At 35.9% G+C, this 23,787-nt stretch overlaps 1 protein-coding gene across 1 annotated transcript in view; it reads left to right on the plus strand.

The window, feature by feature from the left end:
• arhgap27 (Rho GTPase activating protein 27) overlaps window positions 1–23,411 on the plus strand; it is a 45,907-nt gene extending 22,496 nt beyond the window's left edge. The window contains exons 3-18 of the mRNA XM_067429430.1: window positions 2,761–3,228; window positions 4,944–5,153; window positions 5,314–5,394; window positions 8,195–8,302; window positions 8,887–8,958; window positions 11,151–11,218; window positions 11,314–11,401; window positions 11,490–11,591; window positions 11,700–11,798; window positions 11,893–11,995; window positions 12,797–12,922; window positions 13,021–13,119; window positions 14,241–14,318; window positions 20,508–20,636; window positions 22,093–22,198; window positions 22,305–23,411. Of these exons, the coding sequence (XP_067285531.1) occupies window positions 2,761–3,228; window positions 4,944–5,153; window positions 5,314–5,394; window positions 8,195–8,302; window positions 8,887–8,958; window positions 11,151–11,218; window positions 11,314–11,401; window positions 11,490–11,591; window positions 11,700–11,798; window positions 11,893–11,995; window positions 12,797–12,922; window positions 13,021–13,119; window positions 14,241–14,318; window positions 20,508–20,636; window positions 22,093–22,198; window positions 22,305–22,479 (2,112 nt within the window). The 3' untranslated portion in view covers window positions 22,480–23,411. The remainder of the gene's footprint in view (window positions 1–2,760; window positions 3,229–4,943; window positions 5,154–5,313; window positions 5,395–8,194; window positions 8,303–8,886; window positions 8,959–11,150; window positions 11,219–11,313; window positions 11,402–11,489; window positions 11,592–11,699; window positions 11,799–11,892; window positions 11,996–12,796; window positions 12,923–13,020; window positions 13,120–14,240; window positions 14,319–20,507; window positions 20,637–22,092; window positions 22,199–22,304) is intronic.
• Window positions 23,412–23,787: the final 376 nt, after the last annotated feature.

Raw genomic sequence — 23,787 nt, forward strand, 5'->3', positions numbered from 1 at the left:
CCTACATCATATTACAAAGACAATATAAATGAATGATAAAAATACATATAGAGATGTACTTAAAGGGTTAGTTCACCCAAAAATCAAATTGATGTCATTAATGACTCACCCTAATGCCGTTCCACACCCGTAAGACCTCCGTTCATCTTCAAAACACAGTTTAAGATATTTTATATTTAGTCCGAGAGCGTATGCAGTCTATGCACACTATACCAGAATGTCCATGTCCAGAAAGGGTATAAAAACATCATCAAAATAGTCCAAATGTGACATCAATTAGTTCATTAGAATCTCTTAAAGCATTGAAAATACATTTTGGTCCAAAAATAACAAAAACTACGACTTTATTCTGCATTGTCTTCTCTTCCTTGTTTGTTTTCAATCCTCAAATAAAGATTCAAACGGTTATGAATCAGTGAATCGATCAATAATTCGGATTGCCAATGTCACGTGATTTTACACTGTAAAAACAATTGTTGGTTTTTGTTGGTTTAACTTAAAAAAGTAAGTAACCTGGTTGCCTTAAAATTTTGAGTTCATTGTAATGTAAAATTTGAGTTGATACAATGTAGGAAATTTGTTTAATTAATAGAAACTCAAAATATTATTGTATCTGAACCACATAAAAAATGATAAATCATGTTTAACTGCGTCATCAGAAATAAAGCACACACAATTACCCAATATGTTTACAAAATCTTTTAATAATATTTTAATAAAGGTTGTCAAATCTCAAAAAATGTTCATTGTATTAAATACATTTTTTTTATTTACAATGAACTCTTCAATGAAAATTTTAAGGCAACCAGGTAACTTTTTTTCTAAATAATTTTTTACAGTGCACGCGATCCGAATCATGAATCAATCGGCTGATTCACAACCGTTCGATTCTTTATTTGAGGATTAAATACAAACATGGAAGAGAAGACAATGCTGAATAAAGTCGTAGTTTTTGTAATTTTTGGACCAAAATGTTTCAAGAGATTCTAATTAACTAACTGATGTCTCATATGGACTACTTTGATGATGTTTTTATTAGCTTTCTGGACAGTATAGTGTGCATACACTCGGACTAAATGTATAAAATATCTTAAACCGTGTTCTGAAGATGAACGGAGGTCTTATGGGTGTGGAACGACATTAGGGTGAGTCATTAATGAAATAAATTTCATTTTTGGGTGAACTAATAACCCTTTAAGAAAAATGGTAAAGCTAATTGCATTTAAAATAAATGTAACTACTATATTTTTATTTAACTGCAAATAACATGTAATATAGTGTCTGAAAACATTACATCCTGTACTCATTTAAGGGTATTATATCCATTTTAAAAGTATGCTAAAGTGTACTTTTCACAAGGGAAGGCAAACAGGAAAAAGTCACATACTTCAGCTATCTATAACCAACCGTTGGTCAAAAAAAAAACACCTCAGCGTCCATCACAGCCGCAGCACTGCATATCACAAACACTGACGATCAAAAACTCGAGTAAAAAGCCCCTGTCATTGATAAACAGAACATCTCTGGGATTAAACATGCTCCATTCTTTAATCAAGACCATGTGAGGTTTATCTGGTGGGGCTTTGGCCATCTAAATAGGACAAACAATAAAGATAAAAAATGTCTGGTTGTGGTTTGTTCTTTACAGCTGTCAACCCTTGTTCTGTTTCCTGAGATCAGCGTGCACAGGAAGTGCACTCTTTCTGTAACTGGCACATAATGCATTAATCAAAATCACTTTATTATCTTGAACATCGATGCATTTCCAGAGGGCAGTCAACAGTGGCATGGGCGTTAAAAGTTACTCAGGTTAGGGAGCATTTTGTTTACGGTAGTTTTTCTATCTGGTGGTGTGGAGAGTCCCTCGAGCTGAGCTTCACGCTGGTGCATGGTACATTTTGCATAAGGGAGGATTGTGGGAGGAGGGTGTGAAAGCAGACGCTCCGTCCAGTGTTTGTTCTGGTCTTTGTATAAACATTTGTGACATCACACAATCACTAGTTTACATAAGGTCAGTATCACTGCAAAAGGTCAAGTGGATCAAGTTACACATGCATGTCTTCAGCCAAATGCACACTATTTATATCATATTTCATGATCATATCTTCAGTGGCTTCTGTTGACTTTTAGATTTACTATCTTTTGCACACAAAAAAATGTTTTGTCTTCAGTACATTCATTGTTTAGTTACATTATTTGTAAATAAAATAAAATGATCTATTCTAGATTATAATATTTCTCACTTTATACACTGGGCTTAAACAATATTTCTGCTGTCAGCCTATCAAAAATGTAATATTTTCCATATAATATTTCAATCATATTTTGTGTTGGCTGTTGTATGACAGTATAAACAATTTATAGCAAAAACTGTACTATTATAGTTTTTTGCTCATATTTTGAATTGCATTTTTTATAATACGTTTTAGTTATTTATTTGTAATGTTGTTGTGTAATTTGTATTTATGTCAAGTTCTTAATGATATATATATATATATATATATATATATATATATATATATATATATATATATATATATATATATATTTATTTATTTATATATATATATATATATATATATATATATATATATATATATATATATATATATATATATATATATATATATATATATATATATATATATATATATATATATATTAAGCTAAAATCTTAATCCAAAAAGACATTTGTCAGCTGCCATTCTAGTCTCTTCATTTTAGCTTTGCTAAGCAATGTTCCTCCTTTTTGTCCATCAGGTAGAGGATGACAGCGCTCTCACAGCGGTGTATGTAAATATCCCCCGCGTGCGTCGGTCTACCATTGAATCCTCCAGTCCCGTTGCTTCTCCATTACAGAACTTCCTGCACCCTCCCGATACCCTCCTTTTGGACTCTGCAGGATGGGAGGTCCATACTGACGACCAGAGCGGGAAAGAGTACTACTACCATCCCTCCACGGGCCGGAGCACCTGGGATTATCCACTCAGCTTCTCCATGGATTTACCAGTAGCTACGGAAGAGGCCCGTTCCCCTCCCTCATTCCCCCAATCTCCCACCTGCTCGCCCATACCCCCTTCTCAGAGATGGAGCTCGGACTGGGAGAAGGTTCTGGATGAGAATACTGGCAGGCATTACTTCTTTAACTCGGTGTCGGGTCAGAGCTCATGGGATCCCCCGGAGGACATCAACTCACCAGGGAGCGTAACATTTCTGGAAGATTTCCCGGTACGGAGGTTTTACTGCTGATTCAAATGAATGATACTTTTATATGTGCTATGGGACTAAAGAATTACCTTATTCATATATTATGGCATTTATGTGCATATAGTTTATTTTCTTATCACACGGGTTCTCAACCATTTTGACTCAAAGCCAGTCATTGTCCACAACAATATTTTGAAGGCCCCATGATTTTTTCAGTTTTTATTAAATTTTCTTCCCCATAAAATATTTTATAGCTTGGCATTACTAAAAAAGTATACAGATAAGTTATATATAAGTATTAAGTTATATATGTTATATATAAGTTTACAATTGTATTAGCCTACCTACGGTATATCTAATACATTATGTTTATATGTCAATATCACTGTAAAAGGTCATCTGAATGAAGTTACTAAAATGTCAAAGCCAATCCCAAGGATTAGTATTGGGGCCAGTAAGCAATTTTTAACTGTTCAGTATCGTCTATCCTTTATTTTACATTAGCTGTCACGCTGGTGTTGTGCAGTAGGTGGAATGCACCTTCAAATGTTTTTTCCAACCGCCATTAAAAGTAAAAGAAGAAGCTCAAATGTGAGTGTATGACACGTGAACCAGTGGCCCTGTCCCAAATGGCACACTAAACCCTCACGATCTTCCTCTTGCGGGAACTTACGGGCTCAGCTGAAATATGCATAAAGGGCGTATAGCAGCCGCAATTTAAGCTTAAATGACGAATGGGACACTCTTCGGTCTTGTGGACTTAACGGACACGCATATGCAGTGGCCTTTGTGAGTCTGCAAGACCGAGAGTGGTCATCAGAGCTTCAGACGCTCTCAAAGGCACTGCCCACACAATACACCTCCAGCCGCTCATTTTTTTTCCGGAAAGACTCGGTACAGCTTATCTTTCTTTTATAAATATGATAAAACTAAAGACTTTTTGGCGATATGAAGGATGCAATACTACTCTATAGGTACTCAAGATTGACATGAGATTGACTGAAACTGGGTGTTTAACCCCCCTTTAAATCCATGGTGAATATTGGCGATTTGTGGACTAAAAAGCTTTAACTTCTATAACTTGTTTGCTCATTTCTCCAGCACTATTTGATCTTATATCTATGGTTTATAACGGATAATTCTGCGGCAAATTTGAATGCTGATGTTATTAATTCTGCGACAAATTCAAATGCTTTCTCACAGGATCTCCCAGCACTTTGTGGTAGTGGTTTCATGTGATTGAGATTGGCACACGAGTACCTGTTTGAGTACCTATTATTGCTCCGAGCTGATAAACTGTCCGCGCTACCCAGTTCGAGCGAGTAGTGCGGTTTTGTTCCACTTTAGTTGTGTTTGCCGTTTAATGTTTTTCATTTGCAACAGAAATAGCAGCTCTTATCCATTGAGCAATGTGGTGGTCGCATCAGTGCGACTTTTAACAAAATTTAGTCGCACTGGCAGGAAATCTTTGAATATTGTTGTGGAGAAAGTATATGTTGTGTAGCCTAAAGTATACAGTATATTGACCAGAGTTGCATTAAAACAATTGTCAAATTTAAACTTAAGTTGGTAATTTCTACGCCAAGCAGAACTGCAAAAATAATACAATGAATCAGTTTGAATAATAATCAGTCAAACATTTCCCTTTCCTGCCAAAATAATTGGTTCATTTCTACCAGTAGTTACTTACAGTTTGATTAATATTTATATTGCCTTCCTTGCTTTCCAAAATGTAGCCTCCGCTTCCCGAGGAAGACTACTCAGCATCACCAGAACTGGAGGAGGAAAGGTCTCCTATCTCTTTGCCAGCAGAGTATTCTTTGATTCATCTGAAGAAGGTCTCTATCCCCAGGGTAAGTCTGGATCAAAGTACCCCACCAGGATGGACTCTCAACATCGACCCTGAAGGCACTTGGATCTTCACGAACGACTACACGCAGGAACAGGTACAGGACTCTTGACACTGACCTTGGCGTGTCCTTGTTTTGGCCTGGCTTACTTATATTATTTGGGCTGATTAGCTTGCTATTATTAGTGAGGTCTATGATAGTATGGCTGTAGGCTAGTTTTGTAATTTGGTGAACTAATGAAGTGTCTTGTTGACAGTGGATTAAGTCGCTAGACGATCAAGGGCGGACATACTACTACCTAAGAGACGGCAGCAAGTCCCAGTGGAACTTACCTGAGGTGGGATACAGTGGGAAACCTTTGGATGGCTCTCCTAAAGGCCTGCTTACACCAAGAATATTAACTATATTCGCATCCAAGCCAGCTGCACTTTGCGCTTGCAGTTGTGTTGTCTGCCACTTAGATTTTTTTTTTTTACTTTATAGTTATAGTTATTTTTTGGTCTCCACAAAAATTTGATATTTTCTGTTGTTCATGATTTACTGGATAAAGATGAACCCTTGAAAATACACACCTCGGGTCTTTATTGACCCAGGATGTCATTCACTACCCTCCCACTCGATCAAGTTGGACATCAACCTTAAAGGAACTGTATGTAAGAAATGTATTTTAATTAATCCTAAAATGGCCCCGATATGTCACTAGACATTAAGAAATCGTGTTAATTTCAAATACTTATATCACTGACTACAGTAGTCCGGCCAGGATATTGTCATTTAAAAGTTTTTGTTGCAACCCTCAACTGATGTTGATGTTGACATGTTGTGTTTTGGCCTGAAGCTCCGCCCTCCACCTATCGACCAATCATGAAGTCAGTAGTGTTTTTTGCATCTGGGTTGCCAGCTCTGCTCTAGTTACCACAGCTGCAGATCTACAAACGTACAAACGTTGCTGATCCTGCAGCCTCGAGTCAGGGGGAGAGAGAGAGGGGATAGCGATTGCACTGCCAGTTTTGGCCACAATCTTACATACACTTCCTTTAAAAGCAGTAGTTTTGAGAATATATGAACCATGTACTAAGGAAATGAGCTCTAACAATGCCAGTCATGATGGTACATAGCATCTGCTCTAATTTAACCATTTCAAGTTCCAAAGGGTGATTAAGTATGCTTTATTTTATTCTTTTGTAATTATTATTGAAATATCAGGGGAGTTTTATACTACTGCAGCAGTTTGAGATCAATCCGTGTTAGATATAGATCTGGGTCGCTAAAGACCTGAACATGTAATATAGGGCTGTGCGATATTGAAGAAAAATGCGATATGCGATATCTTCTTAAATAATGCGATATGCGATATCTTCTTAAATAATGCGATATTCGATATGCGATACGATATGGCTATTAGTGTGTAAAATCTATTTAAATGATATTTTAAAAACTGAGAATGAAACATTTATGTGTTTCTCATTCTTTCTGGGAAAAGAAAGCATTGCTACAACTTCTGAAAGTGACCAGCTGTGTTTTAGCAAAAATGTATGTCATAAATCTGACAATATAATTTTAACATCAGTGTAAACAAACCAAAAATGTAATGCAAATATTTAAATACCAAAACCTCTTTGCTTGACTTGGTAATATAGTTATATCATCCTAAAACTTAACATCAAGAACATTCAGTTAAACAAAGACACCTGAACTAGAGGTGGATGAATATTTTTATTTTTATTTATCTTTGTTATTTAATATAAGAACTAAAAACGAAAAGTCTTCATATGAATTAAATATACACTGATACATGACAAAGCTACAAAGGTTATTCAGCCAAGAGCACTCAGTGATTTTCTCGTTCTTCTGTTGTTTGACAGACAGCAGCAGGTTTACTGTATTAGCAGCCTAAGACCTAATGCACGGATCCTGTTGACATGCAATCGGTTTCTTTCCCCAACTGATATCGTTCACTTAAAGCATAACTGACTGGGTTTACATGAATACTCATTAAGACAGCCATTTTGACATAACTGTGTGTGTTAACACTTTTGAGTGTGTAACAAGAAACGAAACAGAACTGTAGGGATCACACGCTTTCAGAGAGGCGACTTATGCACACGTTTCGTTGTGAGTGTCAGACAGCACTAGACTGCAAGGAGTTGTTTTAACTGTTTTTAACATCAAGTTAGTCACATAAATTAACAGTTGTATGCCCAGTCTATTTTTTTGCTATATGTGTCAACCTAAAACATACACTTTTCACAGTGTTGAAGCAACCTATTAAAATCGTTCAAATATTGCTGACGTTGCGATTTGCATATTGCGATATGTACATTAATGATTTTTTGATAATTTTGATATATTGCACAGCCCTAATGTATTATGTAATACTTACTTTCATGTCATTATGACTCATTCTGATTTATTTTCTGTATACAGTGAAAACACAAAATGATACATTCGGCAGAATGTCCTTGCTGCTATTTTCCTTAAAAGATTAGTTCACTTTAAAATTAAAAATAGCCCATGATTTACTTCCCCCTTAAGCCATCCTAGGTGTAAATGACATTCTTCTTTTAGACAAATACAATCAGCGTTATATTAAATATTCTGATGCTTCCAAGATTTATAATGGCAGTGAACAAGTTTGAAGCTCTAAAAGGTTTCTGGCTGAAGCTAGATATTTGAATTTATAAAGTTTAAAATATGGATATTTTTCTTTAAAAAAAAAACATTGATTCACTTCACATTTATGATGCACTTTTTTGAGCTTCAAACTGCCATTCACTGCCATTATAAAGCGTGGAAGTGTAAGGATATGTATTAGTATAACTCTGATTGTATTCGTCTGAAAGAAGAAAGTCATATACACCTTGACTTGAGGGTAAGTAAATCATTGAGAAATTTTAATTCAAAAGTGGTTGGTGATGAATCCACTGGGGGAAAATGATGTAGGATTTACTTTGAAATAGTACATTTCACAAATATCTACAAATAAATAACACATTGAAGTAGAATGATAAAAAAAATCTTGTAAAAGTCCATCAATAATCTTTATTTTATTTATAATGTACTAACAAGTTAAAATAAGTACAACAACGTATCATGAAAGCCTTGTTTCTGAATCAAATTCTCTCTCACACTTTTAGTACTCTGTAAATCCAGGACAGTATGGAGTGGGAAATGGAGCCTCAGGAGAGCAGGACTCAATGGGATCGATGCAAAGCTGGAGACACAGTTCAGGATACCAGGAAGATGTATGTACTCGCAGAGGTTTCCATCCAAAGTTGCACATTTAACTAATGCACTAATGCGCATACAACTTTTGTGAATAAAGCAGTTTACATTCCATGCGTTCAAGAGAACAAAATCATACATTTCTGGGAAGTTGTCCCAACAAATCTGTAATAAAAATGTACTCTCATACTTTATCCAGCAGCTCACCCTCACTCATAAACAAACACATCCACTGAATGATGCCCTGACGCATGTGACGCACACCTGATCCTTCATGTGTGTCCTTAGTGACCGCGTTTCCTAAATAGGCTCTAGAATGCACCTGAGACTCAGTTTGTTATAGCGTTGCTCTATTTAAACCTACCCAGTCTTTCCTATCATTCCAATATGCAAACATATACTCACAATGTATTCGTTTTCACTGAACTGATCGATGGAAATGAATTCAATTAGTAAAACACTAGCATACTGGACTATATTACTAGTGGTGTTTACTAATTGATGCAATGGAAAAATACTGAAAACTGTATATTTGACAACTGAGTTTTGAGGGCCTTCTTGTAAATGCATAGTGTGATTTACAAATGTGATTTTGTCTTAACAGAAAAATCCTTCACCGTATCCTCAGAACACATCAGACAGTGACGCCTCCAGCTCTCCTGAGATGCCACATAATGTAAGACCTCAGTTCAGACATTTATGCTTGAGAAAATGTGAGCAAAATCCAGTTGATCTAAAGGTTACACTAAACTTGAATGAAGTCTTCACACACCATATATGTGATTGTTATATGCTTATTGTATGCTTACTGGTTTGAATCTTAGCTAAAAATCATGTGACTAGGTAGGTAGACGTGCTGTGCCATGAGAAAAGAAAACTTATTTAAGTTTTTCCTTGGTAACTTAATGGGAATGCCAGTATAAAAGTGTTGCATAAAATACAAAGGGCATTCTTATTATACAGTTCCACAATACATGCTGAGTGAAAGTAGGTTAGGACTCGTGGTGCGATGTCTGATCATAAGTGTTAGATTATGGCTATAGAAGAGTGACCTAGTGCAATATTATTTTGCCACACTGTCCTCTGGTGGTTTCTAGTGAAACTTAGAGCCTGATTGCTGCCTTCCACTCAAAAAAACAAATACTAAATGTGTCATGATGGTAGTACCATGGCACATTTAGTATTTGTTTGTTTGAGTATTTTTTTTTTTTTTTTTAAGATTTAGATGCAATATGGTGGCCATTACCTTGAGTTTTTGGGCATTTACCATGGTAGTAGTAACATAATATATTTTTTAAATATCTTAGAGGACCTTTGATTTCCATTCATACATTATTGTATCGTGGTGCTGGCACAGCATCAAACTGTTGTATAACTAAATTCTGACTGGATGATCCGGATGTAAAACGCACATAAACAAACACTTGTGACTGCCAATTTTAATACACCAAGTTATTAGTTTGCTTGGCAACAATACACAGCCTACATGCAAGTACTATATTTCTTAGTGGATTATTTTCTAATTATTATATTATTTTAATTATATACAAAATATCCAACTTTATCCACATGCATGCCATATATTGGCATAAGACTATATAGATAGTATAAGGCACATCTCAACTGCTTGATTGCTTGTATCAAAGCAAAATGTAAACTATATTATCACCCAGCTCAAATCTGCTAAGGTATTATACATGTTATTATAATTATTTTTTTGTAAAGCTGCTTTTAAACAATATGTGTTGTGAAAAGTGTAATACAAATTAAATATATTTGACTAAACACTGTTTACTTCATATTGATGTTTCCCCCATTTTATAAATGCAATAGCACATTCAAGTTACAGTGATTTTACCAAAGAGTTAGTTCAGCCAAAAATGAAAATTAGCCCATGATTTACTTACCCTCAAGTCATCCTAGGTGTATATGACATTCATTTTCAGACGAGTAAAATCAGAGATATTACAAAAAAAAACAAAAAACAAAAATGGCAGTGAATGGGGATCGAGATTTTGAAGACCAAAAAATGCATCAATCCATCATAAAAGTAGTCCGCACGGCTCAACTTTGTAATCTCTAGCTTCCGCCAACTTTCATTTGTTTTGCTCTCTACTAGAGCTTACGCTTCTCCTGCGCCCTACGTCATACGCTGGAACGCCCCTCTCGTCAACTAGAATAGTATTTGGTGGATCCTAGAGAAAATATTTTTCTAAAGTTTCAAATATGGATATTTTTCTTACACAAACCCATCGATTCACTTCAAAGCGCCTTTATTAGCCTCTGGAGTCGTGTGGAGTACTTTGATGATGGATGAATGCCCTTTTTTGGCCTTCAAAATCCCGACCCCCGTTCACTGCCATTATAATGCTTGGAAGAGCCAGGAAAACAGGGAAAGAGGGAAAATTAGGTCTGTCAAATGTTTTAATTTAGCTTTGATTGTATTTGTCTGAAAGAAGATTGTCATATACACCTAGGATGACTTTAGGGTGAGATGTTGTGCTGAAGAACACTTCTTACCTGTGTGGAAAACATTAGGCTGACTTGTGACTGCTTGTTATTTTAATAAATAAACAGTGTCATATTCTGAATGTTCTCCTAAATTTAAAATCATTACTATTAAAAAAAAAGCTAAAGTAGCTAAACAAAAATCTACCTTTTCTGTTCTGCATTTTGAGGTGAACCTCAAAGGTTAAAACTGACTTCACTTTAATGTTTTTAGATATTAGTCAGTACTATTATCCTGATATTATCCAGAAAGGCTGTATTAACTAATTAATATAATATAATATAATATAATATAATATAATATAATATAATATAATATTAATATATATATATATTATTATTATTTTTTATTTTTTTCAGGTTTCAAACTTGGAAAAGGCTGGAATCCTGAATAAAACAAAGGTGTCTGAAAACGGCAAGAAAATTAGGTAAAGATTTCCACTTAAATCCACTTAAATCAGTGGTGGTACTGCTTCATTTACATTGTATGTAAAAGTCTAACATTTGATCAATCCTCCCACAGGAAGAACTGGGGTCATTCTTGGACGGTTCTCCATGGAGGAAAACTGACATTCCATAAGGACCCAAAGTACACGCCGACCGGAGCATCGGTGAGAATCTAAATCCACAAATGTGTAACTTACATGATCAAGTATTTCATTTTTGTTGTGTAATGCTGAATGCGTTTGCATTATGTAGAGCAAGACCAATCATATAGTCCCAGAATTCACAGTGGATCTGAAAGGGGCAATAATCGGCTGGGCAACCAAGGACAAATCAAGCAAGAAAAATGTTTTGGAGGTATGGCTGTTTCAACACTACTCGAGTTTGTGCTAGATGATCATATACTAGTCAACTATCATACTCGTGTGTCTTCTTGATGGATTCCTTGTGTATTTGTTCATTCAGCTTAAGAGTCGGAATAACGGGGAGTACTTGATCCAGTACGACACTGAAAGCATCATCAGTGACTGGCATAAAGTCATCCTAGATACCATAAACCAACTGGTGAGCCTTGCATCGTGATCAATAACAAACATTCGGTTATGTTTTTCTCAATGAAATCGGCATAATCGTATCTGCCTTTTTCCTGGGCCGTCAGGACTTGGATCAGCACCACTCTGAAGACGAGGATGAATTCTATGAGAAGCCCTCAAGCTTAGACAGAGAGGAAAAATCCTTTGACAAAAGAACTATGAGCAATGGTAGTGTGTCAAATAATTCTTAACCCTCTGATTTTCCTCGTTTAGGGGTCACCTGCACTTGTGACCCTTAGCAGTCAAAATAGACCATAGCCAATAAGCATAATTTTTTTTTTATTAATTAAATGTACTATATTTTGGGTAAATCAATAATAATATTGAAATATTTTGTATTTTGAGAGAATTTCATAATACTAGTTATTATAAAACAACATTTTTATTTTTTATATTATTTTCAATTAATACAGTGTTTAAATTATAAATAGAGTAATACGTAGAAGGAAGATTGGTGCCATCTAGTGTTTTTTTTTTTGTATTTTTGATCAAATAAATTGATGAGCATAAGAGAGTTCTTTCACAAACATTGTAATGCTTCCAAGCATCATATATATATATATATACTTGTATATGTATAGCAAGTGCCCCAAAAGTTAACAAGTTTCAAATCATTATGATGAAGCAAAAAACATTTTTAATAATAATAACAATTTTCTAAAATTACCAATTAAGAACACCAGACTTGGGACAGTTCATCCTAAAATAAAAAATACTGTCATCATTTATTCACCCTCAGTCCAAATCTGAGTGACTTTCTTTCTTTTCTTGTGTTGTACACAATAGAATATATTTTGAAAAATTATTTAAATTATTTTGTCTAACATTAAATGTTGTTTGGACCCCAGAGATATAAGGGTGAGTAAATGATGTCAGTAAACGTTCATCCATAAATTAAGATACTAAAAACATCTTGTACAGAGAATGATAATGAGTGTAAATATGTACTGCCCTCTTCCTGTTCATTAGCATCTCGACTGCCTTCATCCAGTTCGACAGCTGATGCAGATCAGAAGAAAGTTCGCACCAAACTAAAGAAGTTCCTTCTCAAGCGGCCCACCCTGCAGTCAGTCAAAGACAAGGGATATATCAGAGGTCGGACCATTACTCTACCTCATCCATTTCATATTACTTTTACAGAAGCTCAAGATTTCGTTGACAAATGATTCTAATGCCACTCTTTTTTATTTTAGAAAATGTATTCGGATGCCACTTGCACAATCTCTGCAACCAAGAGAGGACGAGAGTGCCCAGCTTTGTGGAGAAATGCATCCGGGCGGTAGAGAAAAGAGGTGTGTGTTACCTTTACCCCACCGCCAAAATGCTGTTACTAATGGAAATAATTGATGTCATTAATATCGAGCCAGTGTTAAAAAATATATATTGTATTGAAAGTTATTGAAAGGAATTAAATGATGCTATTTTAGAAGTTCCTTGTTTTGCTTATTGGGTATAATAGAATAAGTTAACATGTTTTAATGTTAAAAAAAAAAACATTATTGCATCTCCTTTATCAGTCTGTCTGAAACAAGTTGATGTCTACAAAGCCCCTCCTTCTGAAAAGCCCAGAGTGTTCTGATTGGACAGTTGACCCAATGCGTGGCTTGCTGCGGTATAGGTCTTAAACCTCTCCATGTCATTTAAAAGGGATGTGAACCAATCAATCAAGTTTCACTTCATTCATATAATTTCTTTGCAATGATGGTTTCTGCCATTTTAGGTAGCTCTCATAACACAGATGTATGCTCAAGTGTTCGTTTTCCCAATAGGTTTGGTTTTAGTTTTTTTAATGCTATAAAAACGGGGCGTAACATCATGATTGACAGCTGTGCTTGGAGAGGGAGTGTGGGTGGGACCTTGATGCCGCTGCTACCCCTCAGGATCTCCACTGCTCAGACTCAAGTTGATGATACACAGGGCAACTTTTTGAGCAATGTTGACATCGCTCAGCAACATTGCTGAAAAGTTGCCCCATGTATTATCACCTTCAGTCTCTGCATGATATTCATCTTATTTTTACAGTTTATGCTTTAAGCAGTTAACACAGTTAATAATGTATATGGATTTAAGGGAATAAAGAACAAGAAGGAATAGGACAAAAAAAAGTCAAAATTTGAACTATTAGCAAATAATATTTTTATTTTAAAATATGTACATATTCACTCTTATTCATATGCCTAATATGTTGAAAATGATCGGTCATTTTACCTTTTAAAACTGAAGTGCCGTGCTGGAATTCATGTTCGGTGAACAGTAAAGCCCGCTTCCTTTGATTTGATTGGTCAACTCAATAATTTTGACACTGACAATCGCCGTAGACAGCTGAGGCAGGACAGTCTAAATATCAAACATGTCTTGTGGTTACAGCCCTGTCTAATATGAAAATCACATTTTTGTTGTTGTCATCCTTCAGGTCTGGGGATCGATGGACTCTACAGAGTTAGTGGGAATTTAGCAGTCATCCAGAAACTGCGCTTCAAAGCAGATCATGGTAAAATGAATCAGCTTTCATTTTATACTCAGTTTTTCTTCAGATCATTTCATGTCTTCACCAAGATATCATATTCAGGGTTCGTACGGGTGCTTGAAATCCTTGAAAGTGCTTGAATTTTGATGTTGTGTTTTCAAGGTTTGAAAAGTGCTTGAATTTTGAATAAAGTGCTTAAAAATGCTTGAAATTGTAACTATTTCTTTTACAACAAATACCTGAATAAATAGTTTGTTTTTTTAAATGTAGAAATAAAATGTTGGAGAGCCTAAAATGAAACCTGCTGTGCTCGCGATCTGCCTGTCTATTCCACGTGTGACTCCGCCCCCATGTTGTCGTTTCAATGAACGTTGGCTGAATGATGCTAAATACAAATTTTGGATCAAACGGGCACAAACCCCACGAAGTGCCTCCTGTAAAGTTTGCAAAAATACATGCAGCTTTCCACTATGGGCGAGTCTGCTCTTTCGAGTCACATGAAAGGTAGGCTAACTCATAGACTTTCAAGTAAGCTAACTAAAGTAGTTTACTGTAGCCTGGTTACACATTAGCGCCTATTTGTTTAACTTGCGCTATTAACTGCTAGCTAGGAATTCGCATTAGTGACAGAGTATGTGTATAATGTGATAATGTAAGATTAGCATGTCCGTTATGGCATGTTCATTTGTGGAATAGGCAGTGAACGTAGCCACAAATTAAAACCTACAAACATTAGCTCAGTGCATAAAAATAGTGTCAGATGATCATACAAGTAACCATGGGCGTAGATTACGCGGGGGACGTGTCCCCCTCACTTTTAATAAAATGTATTTTCGTCCCCCGTACTTTTACTGGGTCTCAGCGATGCTAGTCGACCCGCTCCGAGCGGGATCCGAACCGGCGTTAACTGCGCGGGGGCGGGCAAGTTAACAGGGACGCTAAAAACAGCTCTCTCTAATCTCGGTTGATTGCGCGCTTCTTGAGGTCACGGTCAAATGTATTTACATAGAAACCAATGTGAATACATCAAGATTTAAATTCAGAGACAAAAAATAATCTATGCATGACCTGTCATTTTATTCGCATCTAATACCCAGTCACGCTGGAGCTGCAGCTGAAGGAAAACAATCGTTATGAGCTGAAACGTGACGACGACAATCAGACGATTGCGACAATATATGCTTTATGTGTGTTTTTCAAGCCATCTCAATGTAGGCTATTGATGACAATCAGTGTTGTGCAAGTTACTTCCAAACTGTAATATATTATAGATTACTTATTACTGCTATTTAAAAGTAATTCTTTACATTACAATATTACTGTCTCAGAATTGTAATGCGTTACATCACTCCTGTATTACTTTTGAGTTACTTTCACCAAAATAACTACAGAAGTAGCTCTTAACATTCTAAAATGTAGGCAGAGAGCATTTTACATCCAGTAGAAAGCGATATGATGAACCATAATGACTGTGGGTTATCAGGCTAACAATAGAGAATTGGCTCAAGACAATGCAAGAAATCATGACAGACAGAATCACAAACGATCCAATTCTGTGTAGAGGTAAAGTGATTATCTTGCAATATCTGGGAATAGCTTCTGTTCATAGACACAACAGAACTGTGTGTATGCGCATTTATTTTTTTCTAGCGACATCGATAGAATTTCGGTTTTAGAAAAAGGTTGCATTTGACCGCATTTACATTTGACTATTAGCCTACGTTCTTGTCCTTATCTGTGATAAACTCTAAGCAATGCGCATCCATCTCGCGAATGTACATAGAGATGTGACGGTGGGGACATTTTCCCACCGGTTAATCAAAGTGTGATGTGACAACACCGGTAATAACAGGAACATGCGCATTATCAATGAATTCTTATGAAAGTTAAGCTCCCATATGAACTGAAAACGCGCCAGTGCGCGGCGCGCACACCGTGAATGACAGCTCGTTAGTAAATGCGCGCTCTGTGCGGCCAAGCAGATTTTAGTTTCGGTTTAAAATGATTCTATTTTTCTATAATTCTATCCTATTATTCTTAATGAAAAACACAACACAATGACAAACTCCCTTTATTAGGCGCTTTTACGTTTCACATTGAAACCAAATCTTCCGCGATCATCTGTCAGCTCAAGATCTAACTCCTGCTGCGGATCATGCTCATAGCAGACACCAGTTTTTATTTGAACGGCCTCTTCTCTAACTGAACTAAATTACTTTATTTCTATAAAAATTCTGTCTTATTCTGTCATCTTCACCCAAGTGTTAGTTTTGCTCAGTTTGGCTCAGCAGCGCGTGCGTCTCTCGTCCGTTCTTCGGCGCTCGCCGTTGTGCTATTCTTTTAAACGACAGAGCCTTTAAACCATCTTTATCCACTTTTCAACTGGCCAGCGCGAGCACAGAGGCTGAAATCATGCCTGTGGCACTTCTGTTAAATCCGCCCTAAACACGCACTGGACTATGTCACATAGGCTATAGCCTACAAATGTACACCAGCAAAAGGGAGATGAATAAAGTAAATCGCTATACAACGGCTTGACTGACCACGAACAGGTAATAACTTGCATTTTTCATTCGCAATTTTTTTCCTTTTCCTTTTTCTTTTCTTTCTTTTTTTTTGGGGGGGGGGGGGGGGGGGGGTAACGCAAGCGTTACTGAAAATGTACCGAGTAAAATATTACTGAAAATTCATTAGTAATGCCTTACACTACTGCGTTACAGCAAAAAGTAATAAGTTACTGTAATGTATTACTTTTGTAATGCGTTACTCCCAACACTGATGACAATAAAGTAGGCCTTTCATATGAATAATGCAGCTTTTAATGTTTAGTATCTTCTGCTCACCACGGCTGCATTTATGTAATCAAAAATAGTTCAAACAGTAATATTTTGAAATATTATTACAAATTAAAACAGCTTTTTTCCTATGTGAATATATAGTAATTTATTCCTGTGATCAAAGCTGAATTTATCATCATTACTCCAGTCTTTAGTGTGACATGATCCTTCACTAATCATTCTCAGATGAGGATTTCATAATCAAGAAACATTTATGATTATTATCTGTGTTGAAAACAGTTGTGCTGCTTAAAAATGTTGTGGAAACCATGATAGCCTACATGTTATTTTTCAGGATTCTTTAATGAATAGAAAGTTCAAAGGATAGCATTTATTTGCATTCATTAAATAAATTATCATCTTTTGTAATATTAAACATATCACTTGTGATCAATTTAATGCATGTCTGATCAACAAAAGTATTCATTTCTCTCTTTTTTAATTTTACCACAAATGTTTAGATGGTTTCCACAAAAATTAAGCATCACCATGAGCAGCACAACTGATAATAATCATAAATGTGTGTTGATCATCAAATCCTCATATGAGAATGATTAGTGAAGGATCATGTGACATTGAAGACTGGAGTAATGATGATAAACTCAGCTTTGATCACAGGAATAAATCACACTTTACTATATATTCACACAGAGAACAGCATGGTTTACATTAGAATATATATATATTTTTACATTGCATAAAATCTATGGAGTGTTAATGCACAAGTGTTTGTAGGCTAGTATATAAACCAATTATAAAATTGGCACAAAAAATAGGAGAATAATATTATAGATATTAATTAGTGGTTATTGTTCAGCAGTGTATTTGATATCTTGCCCAATTAAAAGCAAGAGATGCGATAAATTATATTGGTCCAAAAAAAATAATAATAATAATTTCTGTCCCCCTCATTTCTGAAAAGATGGCTACGCCCCTGCGAGTAACTTAGTGCTGTCAAAAATATTGATAGATTTTTCGATCGGTCTGAATTTCGCACGGGATTAGACACATAATTCTACAAATTCCTGCAGATTTTGCGCTCATATCTGAAGTGGGCACATATATAAAGCCGACCTCTGACATACAAGTAAATAAAATAAAAAATAGCTCATTTTCCCAGCTTATTAATGGTCAAATCCACACAAAAAATGTTACACTGTTCATCTGGGTGTGTATTAACGTAAATACAGCCGTAAACGGTTCAGAAGAATGAGTAACAGGAACAGTGTTTTGATTCCACACTTGCGTCTGGTCTTAAAGGGGCAGCAGTTATTCAAACTACAAAAAGACAAAAGATCACCTGCTGCTCTTTACTGATTAACTTGTGTAACTTTAACAGATTAATATGTATTTAATTTTTACAATAAAAATCCAATGTTATTTTAAATTTGATAACTTGTTTATTTTTTTTAATTCAGTGTCTCACCTGAATACAGTTAGACCTAGGCCTACCTGATTTATTTGTGCTATTGTTTTTGCTTATTTGTTCTTATTTTATTACAGTTTCCTCTTCTTTTTACCATTTGAAGTCAAGCTTTCTTGTGCTGTATGTAAGCTACTGCAACACAATTACCCCGTTGTAGAACATGCACTGTAAGCATATTTGTGAGATAATTGTAATGGTAATTGATCAATGATTATGAAAAAAAGCTTAAGCTTTATCATATAAAGTGATCTCTTCAGAAGAAATACTTGATTGCCTAGACTTTTAATAGACATACACACACTAAAAAGAAATTAATTAAAAATAGAAAAGGTCAATGAGGTACATGTGATTGACTGTCTACCTCAAAGACGAATGTTTTCATTTTTAAAATGTTCAATAAATGAATTGAAAGTTAAGTGAACCCGTCGAGTGATTTTGTTTAGGGTAATTGTTTTTACAATTACCCCAAAGGCAGGTTAGATAGTAAGCAAAATCTACTTAGACAGTGATACATTTAAAAGAAATAAAACTTGTGATTTGGTTAAATATCTGATCCTGCTGCTTTACGAAACACGATTTTGGCTGTTTATAGCATTATTATCTTTTTAATGTGATGATAAAGTGTACTAAATAATAATTTTGACAATGTATTGGTATGTAATTTACAGTGGTGTTAGGTGCTGGAAAAATCATTAAAATTGACCTTGAAAGTGCTTGAAAAGTGTTTGAATTTGACCTTTGAAAAGGTGTACGAACCCTGCATATTCTGTAGATTTTTTGTTTCTCTGAAGACTTTGGATGCACACATTTTACTATGAATTGGAGAAAGTGCGCAATATGGTGGAATAAGTCCTGCCGTCTAAATTATAGATGTAGGGGGAAAAACTGTCTGCCTTTTGTTCCTCTTTTTTACAGACTTTTTATGTTTGATAATAAAACTAGAAATAGAGACAAAACAGATACTTTGAGCTCAGCTCTCTTGACTTGGGCCAATAATGCAATATCATTGTTTGGAGCACTGTAATCGGTTTAAAAGTCCAATCCGAATGAAAATGCTCCATATAAACACCACAATCGGAATAAAATTCCTGAAACCAAATAAAATTGTAATCGGTTTGAGAGGGGTGGATAAACCTTTTCATGAATCAATCAAACGAAGAAATTCACCATGTAAACGACCTGACCCGATTACTGTGAGTGTACGTCCTTATATGACATGATACACCGCGCTCACACCAGGCTATAATGTTGAAAAGAGAGGATAGTTTATTTTTCTCAGGGCTAACGTTAAACTTTTTTATTTCGTAAGAAGTTATGAAGATAATGTTGGAATAATGACACAGACATAGCCTGTCTACACCCTCTCATCTTGACAGCGTTTGTCCCAGGCACTTTTTTCTTCAACTGCGCCTAACAGAATAATATTTTTTTTTCTGAGATGATTATTACACTTTACAACAAATAAATAGCTTTTATACAACCGTATAAGTCGTTTAGAGTTGCTATGGCAACCGTGAACACATTCCAGCTGCTGGAGAGGACAGTGTCGACATTTCTGAAGCGGCAGACAACCTGTGTTCGCATGTCACGAAATGATTCTGACTGAAAGTCAGCATGTTAACCCCAGAACAGTTTAGATAACGTCTGTATAATGTAAACAGTCCACAGAATCTTTCAATCAGAATGACAAAAAGGTGCGCATGTAAACGTGGCTAACGACTGAGAACCATTTAACAACCACCTACAGCAATCTAGTTTTACTCTGTACACTTTTGCACCACCTATTAGTTGTCTATTAATTTTTTCTTTCATGTTTGGTGTATAATGAATTTCCATTACCCAAGCATTTTCCTCTGATATTCACTGTGCTCTCTTGACATTTTAGCCCAGTTTAGAAATGAATCCCAGCAGCTCTGGCTGACGCGTGTGTTTCTCTGTGTGTTTCTCCAGAGGATCTGGACCTGGAGGAGGGTAACTGGGATATCCATGTGATCACAGGAGCACTGAAGCTCTTCTTCAGAGAGCTGCAGGAGCCTCTGTTCCCTTACAATCTCTTCAATGATTTCATCTGTGGCATCAGTAAGATCCTGATTGAATGGATTGTACATACAAATGCAGGGAGTAGGACTGTAGTGGGTTTCCAGTCTGGGTTTTACAGAGGCCATATTTACTCCTTTGTTAGATTTTCTTGATTCCATTAAAGCACAACATGCTCTTTAGATCATTCTTAAATTGTACTAGATGACATGAACATTAGTTCTATCTATCTATCTATCTATCTATCTATCTATCTATCTATCTATCTATCTATCTATCTATCTATCTATCTATCTATCTATCTATCTATCTATCTATCTATCTATCTATCTATCTATCTATCTATCTTGTCTGTCTGTCTGTCTGTCTGTCTGTCTGTCTGTCTGTCTGTCTGTCTGTCTGCAGCGATCAGGCATAACATGATAACATTCCTAATACTGTGTTGGTCCCCCTTTTGCAGCCAAAATAGACCCCTGAAGGTGTGCTGTGGTGTCTGGAACTAACATGTTAGCAGCAGATATTTTAAGTCCTGTAAATTACGAGGTGGGGCCTCCATGGATTGTACTTATTAATTAATACTGTTTGTTCAGCACATCCCGCAGATGCTCAATTGGATTGAGATCTGGGGAATATGGAGGCAAAGTCAACCCTTCAAACTCGTGCACCTCAAACCATTCCTGAAGCATTTTTGCTTTGTGGCAGGCACATTATCCTGCTGAAAGAGGCCACAGCCACCAGGGAATACTATTTCCATGAAAGGCTGAACATGGTCTGCAACAATGCTTAGGTAGGCAGTACGTGTCAAAGTTCGTGTCACCCATGGATGGCTGGACCCAAGATTTCCCAGCAGAACATTGCCCAAAGCATCACACTGCCTCCTCCGCCTTCTTCCCATAGTGCATCCTGGTGCCATGTGTTCGCCAGGTGAGCGGTACACATGCACCCGGCCATCCACGTGATGTAAAAGATAATGTGATTCATCAGACCAGGCCACCTTCTTCCATTACTCTGTGGTCCAGTTCTGATGCTCACGTCCCACTGTTGACGCTTTTGGCGGTGGACAGGGGTCAGCATGGGCACCCTGGTCTCTGCTATGCAACCCCGCACACAGCAAACTGCGATGCACTGTGTATTCTGACACCTTTCTATCAGAACCAGCATTAACTTTTTGAGCAATTTGAGCTACAGTATCTTGTCTGTTTGATCAGACCACACGGGCCAGCCTTTACTTCCCACGTGCATCAATGAGCCTTGGCCATCCATGACCCTGTCACTGGCCTTTGTCAAACTTAATAAAATCCTTACGCTTGCCCATTTTTCCTGCTTCTAACAAATTAACTTAAAGGACAAAATATTCACTTGGTGCCTTATATATCCCACCCACTAACAGGTGCCGTGATAAAGAGATAGTCAGTGTTAATTATGTTATGCCTGATAGGAGTATCTGCCATCCATCCATCCATCCATCCATCTAATCTATCTATCTGTCCGTCTACAGAAATCCCTGATTATTACAACAAAATAGCACACATGAGAAATGTTGTGCGGTCTTTGCCAGCACCCAACCGTGACACAATGGAGGCCCTCTTCAGCCATTTACGCAAGTATGTTGTTTTTATTTTACATGCATGTATTTACATCTATTTTATGTATATAAATATATGTATTACAGTATATATCAAGAGCATGTTTCTCTATCTTTTTTTTCAGGGTCATTCAACATGGTGATGAGAACAGAATGACTGTGCAGAATGTGGCTATTGTTTTCGGCCCAACGTTACTCAAACCTGAGGTGGAGAGCGCAAACATCGCTACATACATGGTCTTCCAGAACCAGATTGTAGAATTCTTACTCAATGAATTTGAGTCGATCTTCCACATGTGATTGACATGAACTTGCACTGAATTAAAAAAAAATCTGGAAGATAATGCTTTAGATAATGCTGGAGATAATGGGAGAGAAGGTGCAAAACTGTATCAATGTGAAAAATATCAGTCCATTGAGAAGGACATTATGCATCAGCTCTGTGAAGGAAAGCCTCTGACTGGCACATTTTGCAGACGGTTATTAATAGAGATAAAAATAAATATCTAGAAAAGTAGCCTCCATGATTAATATATTAATATCACTGAAACGGAATGAAGGTGTTACATGAACAGTTGAAATATTGAATGAGCAATACACATTTTAAAACTGTATAGTTTATTGTTGTTTAACATATTTTGATGTTTCGTTTTAGAATTAAGGAAAGCTCCTATTACAGAAATTTTTCTAAGATTAGTGAGATTTCTTTTTTAAATAGTTATCAGCTACTCCTGGTTTTTCTTGCTACAAACAAAACAGGTCAGTTAAATAATAATTTAGTTTAACTTTGCTTTTCTGTGGTGTTTTGCCTTTCAGTAGAGTCATGCAAAACACTGAAGGTTTGTATCCTATTCCATTGCAATGTGATAATAGATGAATTATATTAAATTACAACATTTTTAAGTTTAGGTATCTGTTAGTTTTTCTTCATTTTAAACTTATCTGTAACATAGAACTTTACAAAGAAAATACTGCAGGCCTGCAAGTGTATACTGGAAATGCTACGTTGTAAGACTTGTACATTGTCATTAAATGCACATTATTTTAGATATTTTGAGGTACCAAATTACAGAATCTGTGAAATGGAATTTGCACATAGATCTAGCATTAATATTTTACAAAAATTGGCACACTTATACAGAAATAATCATTGTAAGATGTTTTAAGTTGTGTGTATATAGAAAAGGCATATTTAAGCAAGCTTTTAATAAAGTAACTCTTTTATAAATTAATGCTTGATTGTTATTCACTTTATTTATTCATTCATTATGTGGCTGATATAAAAAGAGAAAAAGGGTGTCAAAATTGTATAGGGTACAACAGCTTGGCACAAGGGCAGTACCCTTAAAAGGACAAATTTGCACCTTTTTAACCACAAAAAAGGTTCATGGTAGTACCTTATTTGGATACTCTGGGCCTAGGGTACTAGTGCCCCTTTAAGGAGTAAAAAAAAAGTACAAAGATGTTCTTTTAAGGATACTGCCATAATGATAAGCTATTGGACCCCTAAAGGTAAAATTTTGACACCTTTGTTTTCTTTGTTTTGACAAAATTATATATACTGATAGCGGTTAAAATATTTCAGATAAATTGGTATGCTCGAATCTT

This window comes from Pseudorasbora parva, chromosome 21 (genome assembly GCF_024679245.1).
Source record: "Pseudorasbora parva isolate DD20220531a chromosome 21, ASM2467924v1, whole genome shotgun sequence".
NCBI classification, from domain to species: Eukaryota; Metazoa; Chordata; class Actinopteri; order Cypriniformes; family Gobionidae; genus Pseudorasbora; species Pseudorasbora parva.